At 36.3% G+C, this 13938-nt stretch overlaps 1 protein-coding gene across 13 annotated transcripts in view; it reads left to right on the plus strand.

The window, feature by feature from the left end:
• The window catches only part of ERC1 (ELKS/RAB6-interacting/CAST family member 1), a 552388-nt gene that overhangs the window by 141154 nt on the left and 397296 nt on the right, over nucleotides 1-13938 (plus strand). For all 13 annotated transcript variants that reach the window (XM_059403881.1, XM_059403878.1, XM_059403884.1 and 10 more), the window contains one exon: nucleotides 6744-6911. In XM_059403881.1, the coding sequence (XP_059259864.1) occupies nucleotides 6744-6911 (168 nt within the window). The remainder of the gene's footprint in view (nucleotides 1-6743; nucleotides 6912-13938) is intronic.

The following is a 13938-nucleotide window of genomic DNA, read 5'->3' on the forward strand; positions in this document are numbered from 1 at the left end:
CTGTCTTGCTTTATCAGATTTGCAGAGATCAATATAACGTTTCTACTGTGACTACATAGCTGAATACAGTTTGTTATTGTATACATTGTACATTGTTATGTTGTCTTTAAAACAACTTGATTATTTTACAAAGATTATGAATTTTTAGGGTAAAGTGGGTGGAGACAATATTGACATTGGTTTTTAAGTCTCAATTTGTAGCCTCTTTTTTTTTTGTGTGTGTGTGTGTGCAAAGTACTGATAAACTGTACTGTGTACTGTAGAATAGCACATCTGTAACCCTGGCCTTTTTGATGTTTTTCTGAGCTCTTCAACTTTTTGTCAGGTAGGAAGCTTCAAACAGAGCTCAGTGCAGTTTGTCAAAATAGCCTTTTAAAAAGGTTTACTTGTGGATGTTGTCAATCCCATGGCCCAATACTCTTCATTCAGCCTCTTTTCTAGATGAGAACAATGAGAAATATGGTGATAGGAAATTATACTTAGTGATCTTGGGCAAATCACTTAGTTTGGGCTTTGATTTCATCACCTTTAAAATGAGGAGTTTAGGGGCACCTGGGTAGCTCAGTTGTTAAGCATCTGCCTTTGGCTCAGGTCATGATCTCGGGGTCCTGGGATAGAACCCTGCATTGGGCTCCCTGCTCAGCAAGGAGAAGCAGGTCTCTTGCTTCCCACTTCCCATGCTTCCTATGTCCCTTTCTTGCTGTGCCTCTCTTTCTGTCAAATAAAACCTTTTAAAAAAACAAAATTTGCTTAGATTATTAATTTTTTAAAATTTTATGAAATAATGCCAAATATAGGAAAAAAATGCAGAAAGTAATATAATAAATACCAAAAGATTTAACTTACATTTATGTTGGACCACATTAGGTGATATTTAAAGGTTCTTTAAAAGAAAAGGTTCTTTAAAAATCTTATTCTAAACTAAATATTCAGTGGAGAACTGGATTAGGAAGATTATTTTGTTAGAACCTCAAGATTTTTGTACTGTTGGGGTTGGGAGTAAAGATGAGGAAGTTGTTATTATGGAGGTGGTGGTTAAAGCCTAGGATTGAATTGGTTCCTCCAGAGGAAGTTATATAAAGTAAGACGTGAAGAGGGGAAAATGATAGAGGATCCAGTGAAGAAAACTGATCCAGTGGGGTCAGAGAGTTAAAGAGGAGTGAAACATACTGGCAAAGCCAAGTTAGGAGTTAAAGGAAATAAGCCATTGTATCCATGCAATTCTTAGTGCTCATGTGTATTTAGATAGATGTATTTATTGATGTAAAATGAAAGAAGATTAAGATAACTTAAGATAAATAATAGTTTTGTGCTCAGAAGTGAGAGGCCAAAAGAGCAAGGTAGCCATTTTTCTGCTCATGTCCATTGGTAGAAAAATCTTATAGAGAAAAACCTTCTGTTTTTGTTGAAGTTGGCATAACCTGCTTGCCACAGACCTTGACTCTTGGCAAGGTAGGTGGATGCTGTTCTTCCATGCATTTGAATTGAATAAACAAGGTCTTATTCCTCCTGCCAGGTATGGTATTAGGGTGATGACTGTGTGTCCTGCTAGTCTCTGAGGGGCTTTCCTGAATATGTTTTTTGTGGTTTGCAAAATATGGACCCCACGCAAAATTGTGCTATGAACTTAGCTCACTACTGACCAAAAAGATCAGTGTAGAATTCAGAGCAATTAATCTAGTAGTAGCAGAGTGGTTTTTGTGGTTATTTTTATCTTAGATCTCCAGATCAGCACATTTAAATTCTGTATTGTACAAAAAACCCCCCAAAAAAAGCAGACCAAGAAAGAGAGTATGGATTAAATAACTAGTAAAGGAAAGATCACTTAGTAATTAGAGTATGGACTTGAGTAATTTCTGTACCTAATATTTGTGATATGAGATTTTTTTATGTGAAAGACTGAATTCCCAGCTACTCTTACACTGAAGATGTAAGATGTAAGATGAAAACAAGAGTTTTCATTTTTGGCCTTTTTCACTCACCAATTCCTGTGGGTCTCATACCTGACATTCCCTCAAAATGGCATGCAGGTATTTATGACTGGTTAGCACTGGCACATTTACGGGTCACTTAACTGAGTGAGGGATCTAATGTAAACATGCAGCTAGGCCATCTAGGTTCTCTTGGTAAAGAAGCAGCAACAAGAGGTCTTACAGTTATTGTTCTATGGGACTTTAGTACTATCAGAATGAGAAACATTTGGAAATGCTCAGGGATGTATTCCTGCTCTATTCTGATTCCTTACCCACAGATGGAAAACATTTCATTTTTTGAAATTAATGCAGAGAAGAACTGAGAGACAAGGAAATTAGGCATTTAAGACTTACCTATAAGTTTAAATATCTGGGCTTTTTGTCTTTATAAAAATAATTTAATAATGCACTTTGGGACTATTGTGTGAAGTGTTTTTTGGTGAGTTAGTTTGGTTTTTGCTTGAGGTTATTGGGATATGTGGTAGATACGTTAGAAGTAAGATATACAGTATACAGAATACAAATTAGAATGTAGAAGTTAGGCACAAATGATTTAGCATAGGATTTTTTATTTTTAAAATTTTTGACATGTATACTTTGCTAAGACTTTGACCTCTTTGTGCAGAAGAGTCAGTGGGTTCAGTAAGCACCCTCTTGAATAACCGTGACTGATGCCCTGTAATGGATTCAGCTAACAGGAACCAAATCTGATACTGTCAAATAGGATTAGTAGCTATGCAGGCCAGTTGAGCTGTGCCTGAATGCCAAATGGATAAGGGTCAGTTGGCTCTTTTGGCATCTTAAGTAGGCTGGTTGTTGATTTTCATATTCCACAAAAGTCCTTGTTCTATGGTGGCAGTCCTTTACTCCAAATTGAATCCGTATTCAGTTCTGACATTTGTCTTGTGGACCTTTTTGCTTCTTTGCATGGTAGAGTGTTTCTGATTTTATCTATCTTTCTTTCTTTCTTTCTTTCTTTCCCTCTTTCTTTCTTTCTTTCTTTCTTTATTTTAAAGATTTTATTTATTTATTTGTCAGAGAGAGAGGAGTGAGAGTGAGCACAGGCAGACAGAGAGGTAGGCAGAGGCAGAGGGAGAAGCAGGCTCCCTGCCAAGCAAGGAGCCCGATGTGGGACTCGATCCCAGGCTGCTGGGATCATGTCCTGAGCTGAAGGCAGCTGCTTAACCAACTGAGCCACCCAGGTGTTCCTGTTTCTGATTTTAATAGGTTGGTGAAGAAAAACCAAGGAAATGTAAAGACTTTTGTCATCATGCACTTTAGATAGGGCTATTGGGGAACTCTGTGGAAATCACATCATTCATCTTTGTTTTGCACTAGATTTTAATTCTTGCTGTGAGATCTTTAGTGCTGAATTTAGGCACCCAAACTGGACATTTTTAGTGGTAACATCTTGTGGATTCACTGGGCTTGATTTATTGTAGTTCTCCTGTTTGTCAGCAAAACATTTATTATTACTTTATTACTTTTATCTTTTATTACTTTATCTTTTCTTTTTCCATGTCCCTGAGGAAAATTTTAAGTAGGCTGGCTATCTTGACATGCATTTCATAAGGTATTCAAGGAAAGAACACATTTAGACAGGTCTTTCTTATTAGTTGTAATTGTCAGCATATAGATACTTTACATGTTTTGTTATACCTAGATATTTAAATATATATATTTTTTAATTTTATTTATTTATCAGAGAGAGAGAGGGGGAGAGAGCAAGCACAGGCAGACAGAATGGCAGGCAGAGGCAGAGGGAGAAGCAGGCTCCCTGCTGAGCAAGGAGCCCGATGTGGGACTCGATCCCAGGACGCTGGGATCATGACCTGAGCCGAAGGCAGCTGCTTAACCAACTGAGCCACCCAGGCGTCCCGATATTTAAATATTTTTGAGGGATTGTAAATGGTCATAAATTTAAAAAATTGAAGTTCAGTATTGGACCTTACTTAATTTTGTCAGTTTATAAAATATTTACATTTTTAAAGCAAGTGTAAATATTCATCTATTTTCTTTAATATTATTGCTATTAAGACCTGTTTTAGGCACATGAAATATAGATAAAAAAATAAAACAAACACCATGAAATGGTATCATGATGCAAAGTTTTAAATTATAACAGAGTTGGATTTACCACTATTTTTTCTTACGATACATCTTTTCTGTTTCTTTAAACATGAAACCTTACATGCCTCTGTGTCCTAAAAGTATTTTCCTGTATTTTCTTCCAGTACCACAGTTAAGATAATGAACATGCCCCCCATATATTTTCTTGCGCCTTTTTGTAATCCTTTTCTTTCGCTTTTCCCTGATATTCTTCACTACTTTCCCCTTTTCCCTCTTCCCAGGCAACCCTTGATTTATTACTATTCTTTTCTATTACTGTAATTAGTGTATATTTTCTAGAATTTCATATATATATGAAATCATATTTACTTTTTTTTGTCTAGCTCTTAGTGGAGTAGTATATAATTAGTCGCTGAGATTGTAGGATCTGGAGACAGTCCAGTTAATCTTAAATTCCTACTCTATTGCTTATTTTTATCTGTCTTTCCTAAGTGTCAGTTTCCCAGGTTGCCATGGGAAAGTGCAATTGTCCACAGGGAGGATGCAAGTGAAGAAGGTACAGTGCTTGAAGACAGAATTGGGAGGATTTTTAATATACTGTATATAGCGTTGGCAAGCTATATATACATGACCATATGCAGAAAGGTTCAGAAATCTAAGGATAGAATGAAGAAAACCATTTAATTTAGAAGTAAAGATTTATAAAATAAGTATGGCTAAAATAGAAAGGAGATGATAAGACACTGTGTTGGAAAGGATTGCTCAGACTGGGAGAAAAGACAAACCAGAATAGGGATGAATGATGAAAAAGAGATGATAGATGAGAGGTAATGCTATGCACGAAGAGTAGTTTTAGTAGGTATAGAAGAAAAAAAATGGTGGTTTCAGAAATAAGAATTTAAATGTTTGGAAATTTTTAGGTGGGCCTTTCCAGAATATAACAAGGTTACCATATATCATTTATTAGAATAGAGGAAAGTCAGAAGTGGAAAGTATTTATTGAGGGAGCATGGTAGAACTTGTGGTGAAGAATTATAAATGGAACTTACAAAGATTATTTCCCCAGTATCTGGTTTGGTGGGACGAGTGGTATTGAAATGGTTGATAGAAGTGTAGTTTAGCAGAATGAAACTTGGTTTATTTACATGTTTTCCCTTTCCAGCATAGTCCAAGATAATCTGTAAGTACATAATGATTTAACTATAGAGTCTCAAATGAGACTAATCTTGTAGGACAATTTTGCATAGTACTTAGCAGTGAGTACTACCATACACACGGTATGGGTTCTTAGACATCTTACAGCTTAGATGTAATATTAGATTTTCCCTGAGAGTTTTGGTGTGCTCTAAATATGAGTCATTACCCATGTTACCGGTTTTTTCTTTGTGGGTTGGTTAATCTACAGACAGCCAGGAAAAATAATATAGGACAAGTTCAAGATTAAGGATGTTTTATAGAAATATACTTGTATCTTAGATTTGCACTTTCAGTGTAACAGCCACCAGCCATATGTGACTGTGGAGCACTTGAAATATAGTAATCCAAATTGAGATATGATATAAATATAAAAATTAGAATATGCATTGGACTTTTAGGACTTAGTATGAAACAAAGAATATAAAATAAAATAGTTGATTATTTTTAATATGGATTATGGGTTTGAAATGATAATATTTTAGATAGATTAAATAAGTTGTATTATTAAAATTGTATCTGTTTCTTTCTTATTTTGTAATAGGGCTCCTAGAAAGTTTAAAATTTCATATGTGGCTTATATATGACTCACATTATATTTCTATTGAAAAACACTGTCTTAAGATGAAAGAAATCCACCTCTCTGTTTTGTTATAATTGTATAACTCTTTGCTGAATTGTAAATCATTAGTGGAAAAGCAAAAAAAAAAAAAAAAAAAAAAAAGCACCCCCGAAAACAAAAACCCCAAATAAATTTGATGTATGAGTATGCTTAATGAAATTTGCTTCGAATGGATTTAAAAATAAGTACTGTCATTAGACTTACTTGATTTCATTAGATTTCTAATTATTTAAACATTCTATTTAGTCAAAGCTGTTATTAAACTTGGGGGAGAGAGTTTACTGATGCCAGACTTTAGCTAACTAGTCTCTGGGCCTGAAAGTGGACCTTTGCTTTCCTTTGTGTGATTTCATAGTGCCTTATGGGATTGTTGGTCTCAAAAGCATCATATTCTACCTCTAGTTTCTATTATGTGATACAGCGAGTGTCATGCTTGATGATGTTTATGGTTTTCTTTCTAATTTTAGATTTTCTAAATCAGTATAGCATCACTGGGAACTTGTTAGAAAAATTAATTCCTAAGCCCCAAACCCACTGAATCAGAACTCAGGTGGCTGGGCCTGGGAATCTGTTTAAAGCCTCCAGTAGAAGTGGCAAAACTCAATTTCTTTATGACAGTTCTCAGTTTTGTCTCTTGATTCAGATCTATTTATCCTGGTATCATGGTATATTTAACTAATGTAAATTTTATTTTTATTACAAAAGTGCTCATAGGTTTTAGGATTTAATTTCTAAATAGCTATATTTATATTTAGAGTAGCATTTTATCATTCTAATGAAAGTTTACTATATAAATATCATTTGGGCAACTATACACAAGTATTTGGAAGAATTACGTTCCTTTCTTTTCATTTAATCAATTGTAAAAAATGTCACATTCTTAGGTGGATGCTCTCCGATTGCGTTTGGAAGAGAAGGAAACTATGTTGAATAAGAAGACAAAACAAATTCAGGATATGGCTGAGGAGAAGGGGACACAAGCTGGAGAGATACATGACCTCAAGGACATGCTGGATGTGAAAGAGAGGAAGGTTAATGTTCTTCAGAAGAAGGTAAAGTGTGGTGTTTTTTGGAATAGTTTGAGAAGAATATGTATTAACTCTTCTTTAAATATTTGGTAGAATTCCCCTGTGAAGCCATCTGGTCCTGGACTTTTTTTGTCTGTTGGGAGATTTTTGATTACTGGTTCAGTTTCTTTGCTGGTAGTTGGTCTGCTCAAATTTCCTGTTTCTTCCTGTTTTAGTTTTGATCATTTAAAATCCTGAAATTTATTCATTTCTTCTAGGTTGTCCAATTTGTTGGCATGTAGTTTTCAGTAATATTCCTGTATAATTGTTTGTATTTTTGTGATGTTGTATTTCTCCTCTCTCATTTGTGATTTTATTTATTTGGGTCCTTTCTCTTTTCTTTTTGATGTGTCTGGTTAGGGGTTTATCAATTTTATTAATTTTTTCAAAGAATCAGCTCTTCCTAGTTTCACTGACCTGTTCTTTTTTTTTTTTTAAAGTTTCTATATATTTTTTTAAAGTTTCTATTTCTGCTCTAATCTTTATTATTTCCTTCCTTTTGCTGGCCATAGGCTTTGTTTATTGGTCTTTTTCTAGTTCCTTTAGGTGTAAGTTTAGGTTGTTTATTTGAAGTTTCTTTTGCTTCTTGAGATAGGCCTGTATTGCGATAAACTTTATTCTTAGAACTGTTTTTGCTGCATCTCAGAGGTTTTGGACCATTGTGTTTTCATTTTCATTTGTTTCCATGTGCTTTTTTTTTTTTTTTTTTTTAATGTATTTATTTGGCAGAGAGAGATCACAAGTAGGCAGAGAGGCAGGCAGAGAGAGAGGAGGAAGCAGGCTCCCCGCTGAGCAGAAAGCCCGATGCGGGGCTCGATCCCAGGACCCTGGGATCATGACCTGAGCTGAAGGCAGAGGCTTTAACCCACTGAGCCACCCAGGCGCCCCTCTTCTTTGATTTCTTAGTTGACTCATTCATTATTTAGTAGCATGTTGTTTGACCTCCATGTCTGTGATCTTTCCAGACTTTCTTGAGGTCGACTTCTTGTTTCATAGTGTTGTGGTTAGAAAAGGTGCATAGTATAACTTCAGTCATTTTGTATTTATTGAGGCCTGTTTTGTGACCTAGTACATGTTCTGTTCTGGAGAATGTTCCATGTGCACTTGAAAAGAATGTTTGTTCTGCTGTCTTAGGATGGAATGTTCTGAATAGATCTGATAAGTCCAGCTGGTCCAGTGTGTTATTCAATGCCATGCCTCCTTATTGATTTTCTGCTAAGATGAGCTGTCTGTTCATGTAAGTGGGGCATTAAAATTCCCTATTATTTTGTTACTATCAATTATTTCCTTTATGTTACTAATTGTTCTTTATATTTGTGTGCTCGCATGTTGGGTACATAAATTCTTACAGTTGTTATATCTTGTTGAATTGTCCCCTTTATTATTATATAGTATGCTTGTCTCTCTTTATCAGTCCTTGAAATCTAGCTTGTCTGATAAAGTATTGGTATTCAGCTTCCTTTTGACACCCATTTGTGTGGTAATTGTTTCTCCATCTCCCCTTCACTTTCAATCTGGATGTGTCTTTAGGCCTAAAAAGATCTCAGGGCGCCTGGATGGCTCAGTTGTTGAGCGTCTGCTTTTGGCTCGGGTCATGATCCCAAGGTCTTGGAATCGAGCCCCGAATCAGGCTCCCTGCCCTTTCCCCACTTCCCTTGCTTGTGTTCTCTCTCTTGCTATCTTTCTGTAAAATAAATAAATAAAATCTTTAAAAAACTAAAATAGGGGTACCTGGGTGGCTCAGTGGGTTAAGCCTCTGCTTTCGGCTCAGGTCATGATCTCAGGGTCCTGGGATTGAGCCCCACATTGGGCTCCCTGCTCAGCAGGGAACCTGCTTCACCCTCTCTCTCTGCCTGCTTCTGCCTATCTGTGATCTCTCTCTGTCAAATAAATAAATTTTTTAAAAAATCTAAAAAAAAGATATAAAAAAAATAAAATGAGTCTTTTTGGGTGTTGTTTTTTTAATCCCTTCTGAACTCTCTTTTGATTGGAACATATAATCTATTTACATTCAGAGCAGTTATTGATAGGTGTGTAATTATTACTTGTTTTGTGGTTGTTCCTGGAGATTTCCTCTGATCCTGTCTTGTCTTTTTCATGTTTTGCTGATTTGCTATAGTGCTGTATTTGGATTTCTTTCTCTTTATTTTTCGCAAGTTTATTAGTGGCTTTTGATATGGTTACCATTGGTTTGTATATAACCTCTTCTGCGAATATCAGTATATATATGTGTGTGTGTGTAGACTTAAAAGATTTATTTATTTATTTTAGAGAGAGATTGTGAGCATGAGGGGTAGGGGCAGAGGGTGAGGGAGAGGGAGAATCTCAAGCAGACTCCCTGCTGAGCATGGAGCCTGATGCAGGGCTCCATCTCATGGCCCTGAGATCACAACCTGAGCTGAAATAAGAGTTGGACACACAACCAACTGAGCCACAGAGGCACTCCCAAATATCAGTCTGTATTAAGTTGATTGTCATTCAAGTTTGAACTCATTTTTTCTTCTTCTCCTCCCCATGTTTTAGGTATATGTAATTATATTTATATCCTTTTTATGTGAGTTCCTTGATGGATTTTTAGGGAAGTATTCATTTGTACTGGTTTTGTTTTTCCTACCTTTATTACTGTCATTTTTGGTTTCTCCTTTCCACTCAAAGAGTCCCCTTTAATACTTCTTGCAGGACTGGTTTAGTGGTCATGAAATCCTTTAGTTTTTGTTTGTCTGGGAAACTCTCTCTCTCCTTCTATTCTGAATAATAGCCTTGTTGGATAGAGTATTCTTGGCTGCAGATTTTTCCCATTTAGCACTTTGAATAGATCATGTCACTGTCTTCTGACTTGCTCAGTTTCTGTTGAGAACTCTCCAACTAGCCTATGGGGTTTTCCCTTGTAAGTTATGACTCCTTTTGTCTTGCTGCCTTAAGACATTTTTTTTTAATCACTGTACTTTACAAATGTAATTACAGTATGTCTTGGTGTTAGCCTGCTGTTAATGATTTTGAGGGGAGTTCTTTTTGCCTCCTGGAGCTGGGTGTTTTTGTCCTTTCCCAGATGAAGGAGGTGTTCAGCTATCCATCTATCCTTCCTTCCTTCCTTCCTCTCTTTCTTTTTAAGATTTTAATTTATTTGTTTGACGAGAGATAGAGAGAGCGAGAGTGCGCGCTAACAATCGGGGAGCAGCAGGCAGAGGAAGAGGGAAAAACAAGCTTCCCACTGAACAAGGAGCCTGATATGGGGCTTGATCCCAGGACCCTGAGATCATGACCTGGGCCAAATGCAGACTTTAAACTGACTGAGTCATCCAGATGACCCTCAGCTATTATTTCTTGAAGTAAATATTCTGGCCCCTTTTCTCTCTTCTTCTTTTGGGACTTCTATACTATGAATGTTGTTATGTTTGGTGGAGTCACTGAGTTCCCTAAATCTGTTCTTGTGTGGCATAATTCTTTTCTCTTGTTTGTTCAGCTTCATTGCTTATCATTACTTTGTCTTCTAGGTCATTAATTTGTTTCTCTGCTTCTTCCAGCCTGCTGGTCATTGCATCAAGCATGGTTCTAATTTCATTTATTACACTCTTTATCTCTTTTGATTCTTTTAAAATTCTTTTATCTCTGTGGTAAGGGTCTTACTGATGTCTTCTTTTCTCAAGGCCAGTGAGTATCCTTATGATTGGTGCTTTAAATTCTTCATCAGGTGTGTTCTTTATGTCTGTTTCACAAAGATCTCTGGCCATGGACTTATCTTATTCTTTCATTTGGGATAAATTCCTCTGTCTTCACATTTTATCTATGTCTCTGCCTTCTTCTGAGTGTTAGAAAAGACAGTTATATATCTTCCTGAAAGTAATGGCTTTACAAAGAAGAGGTCATGTATTTCCCAGGAAGAGACCTGTCAAGGACTGTTTCCTATGTGTGCTACAGGTGCTCTGCTTTTGTGTTCTGGCTGCTCTGTCCTTCAGGCCAGTCATTTATAGGGGCTTTCCTTGCCTGCTGTGGTCAGTGTTTGGTCCCTGGCCTGAATGTGACAAGTTTTTGCTAGGTGTGCTCTGGTCTGCTTGTGAAATGAGACTTGTCACCATCTCCACCATAACTGAGGCCCTGCAAAACTTTATGGTCTGGAGACATGGTATGGATGGGGGTTAATCCTGGTCTTCTGGGACAGGGTCCTGCTGCACTGGGACTGAGGCAGGTGTGACTGAGAAGGGCAGTTCCACTAGAGCCCAGTGGGGTAGGGCTTAATATAAGTTAAGCAGCCAGTGTGGGTGCTATGCTGTTTCCCACAGTTAGCTCTGTATGTATGCTGAGGGGCAAGGGAAGGAAATGGTGTTGGCAAGCTCCATTGTTCCCAGAGATGTGTCTCTGTGAATGCTATCTCTCAGGGAAGTGCTCTGGGAAGTGTGATCTCCCCACTCTGTACCCCAGATGCTCTTCAGATCGTTGTTTCTACACTGTCTGCCCTCAGGTTTTTTGCCTGCCATCTCTTCAGGAGTAGTTCAGTGCCCTCCAGACTCTATTCCAGCCAAGCCTGCTGACCTTTAAAACTCCAGGCTTTAAAACTCCACTGCTTGGAAGAACTCATGAAATATACCTCCTCTCTTTTTACAAGTCAGTGACTTTGGAGAAATACTCTCCTTGTGCTTTCCCTTGTGCTCCTTTCTTTCTCTCTCACCTTTCTCTGACCACACCTTCCTCCCTCTGCAAAGATCTTTGTCTCCCCCAAACCATGTCTTCATACTGCCTGCCTTCTCCCATGTGGACTCTTCTCTCCCTTTAGTTGTAGAGTTTGTTCTGTCAGTCATCAGGTTGATTTCTGGGGTATGTAGGATGATTTGATAGTTATCTAGTTGTGTTTGTGGGACAAAGCGAGACTAGGGTCCTCCTACTCTGCTGCCATCTTCCTGCTTCATACCCCAAGGTTTAAATTTTTATTTAATTATTGGTTGCTCTAGAATTCCTTTGAAAATATTTCAAGAAAAATCATAGGTGCTATGTTTCCTAAGTTCCTGCTAATTAATTATGTGTTAATATATTCTTTTTATATTTTACAATTATTTCAAAGATATGAAGAATATAGAGAATAATAAAATAAATAATGGTAATTATTCAGCTTAAGAAGTAAAATTTCAGGGGCGCCTGGGTGGCTTAGTCAGTTAAGTGTCTGCCTTCTTCTCACATCATGATCACAGGGTCCTAGGATTGAGCCCCGTGTCGAGTTCCCTGCTTGGTGGAGAGCCTGCTTCGTCCTCTCCTGCTGCCTGCCACTCTGCCTACTTGTGTTCTCTATTTCTCTGTCAAACAAACACATACATACATACATTATTGGAAAAAAAAAAAAAAGGAAAATTTCAAATATAGTTGATGTTCCTTGGCATATCTTCACTTGATTAGGTACTATTGTCCTCCATTTGTCCCAGAGTTGAACATTTAATTTTGATGTTTATGCATGCCCCCATATATTAGATCAGGATACATGGTTTTATACTTTTATAACCTATGTATCTATTAATGAAACATATATAATATGAGGAAGTATACCTTACAAATAAATATGATAAGTATTTATCTGAATGTAATCAGGGGAATGTAAAATAAGACCAGATTAAGAAACAACTTTTTACCTATCCTTTTACGCTATGTTGTCAAAAATTAGAGGTCTGTGACAGTATCAAATGTTCATAAATACGGCAACTGGATTTCCTGAACAGTGCTGTTGGATTTTTAAATTGATACAATTGCTTTGGAAAATAGTTATGAAATTAAACATAAGTATACCCTCCCTGATACAGACACCTTAGATGAACTCCAGGGTATGTGTAGGAATGTTCATAGTAGCCTTGTTTGGCTGTAGAAAAACAAAGCAAAACAGAACCGAGGAAACATTATACAAAAGTTCATTAAGAGAAGAGTGTGTAGGTAAATTTGATATACTCACTCAGTAGAACCTGTTATTTTAAGGGAAATTAATGTTTCTGATTAAAAATTCAGCAAAGTAATTTCTTCTAGGTGAAGGGAGATAAGGAGGAATATATAAGGAATATATAATATATAAGGAATATATAAGTTAATGAGTTTGTGTATATTTATTATTACTTCACAACATATATATATTAAATAGTATTTAATATAATTTAAAATAACTGGAGGCAGATTAAGTTTTGTTAAATTTGCATGGTACATTGGTGTTTATTATTATATCTTTTATATATTTTCCTCTGTTTGAATATTAATTTAAAAATTGCTTAGAATAAAAGCCTCCATATATATGCATATTAGTATTTTCTTTGAAAAAGAACTTTTCATATATTTCAGTTTAAATTTGTTCCTAATTTTATAGTTATAAAATTAGAATCACTTTTCCCTAGAAGTTCATTTATACATTTTGAAACAATGTCTGATACAGATGTAGGGTCTTACTTGATAACGTTTAACTGCCTGATTAAGATTCTTCATTTAAATTCTCTGTTAAAAGGGTTTATTTAGCTTATGGTCAAGTATGTCCAATTATAATGAACTGATGACTTAGACAGTTTGACCCACTTTCCTAGAACCAGAATTTAGCTATTTATAGTATTTGCTGATTGAGATGAACTTGGGGCTGTATTGAACAAGTATAATCCTCCTCCAGCAGGATGACTTTTTAGATATTGGGAACTTGCTGTTTGACAGCCCTCAAATCTTACTTTTCTAGATGGTATATTTCTGTTCCTCCCAGTGTTCTCATTTGCCCTGGTTAATTTTTCTGATTGCAGTTATTTGTCTCAACTCATTTTTCTCCTGTACTTTAACAGTTGGAACTTTGGATCTAATTGCAAGAGAGATTAGAACATTATTGATATTCTTGGTCCTAACTGGGCAACTCACTGAAACTGGCTAACCTCCAGTTTTTGTTTTTGTTTTTTTTTTTAACTATAAACAGTATAATAGTTATGTCAGGAGGTTTTTGTTAAATGATGTCATGTGTAGGAAAATACCTTGGAACCTGTAGAGTGTTGCATACTGTGGATATAAGGTATAT

The sequence above is a fragment of the Mustela nigripes genome, chromosome 6, assembly GCF_022355385.1.
Source record: "Mustela nigripes isolate SB6536 chromosome 6, MUSNIG.SB6536, whole genome shotgun sequence".
Classification (NCBI taxonomy): Eukaryota; Metazoa; Chordata; class Mammalia; order Carnivora; family Mustelidae; genus Mustela; species Mustela nigripes.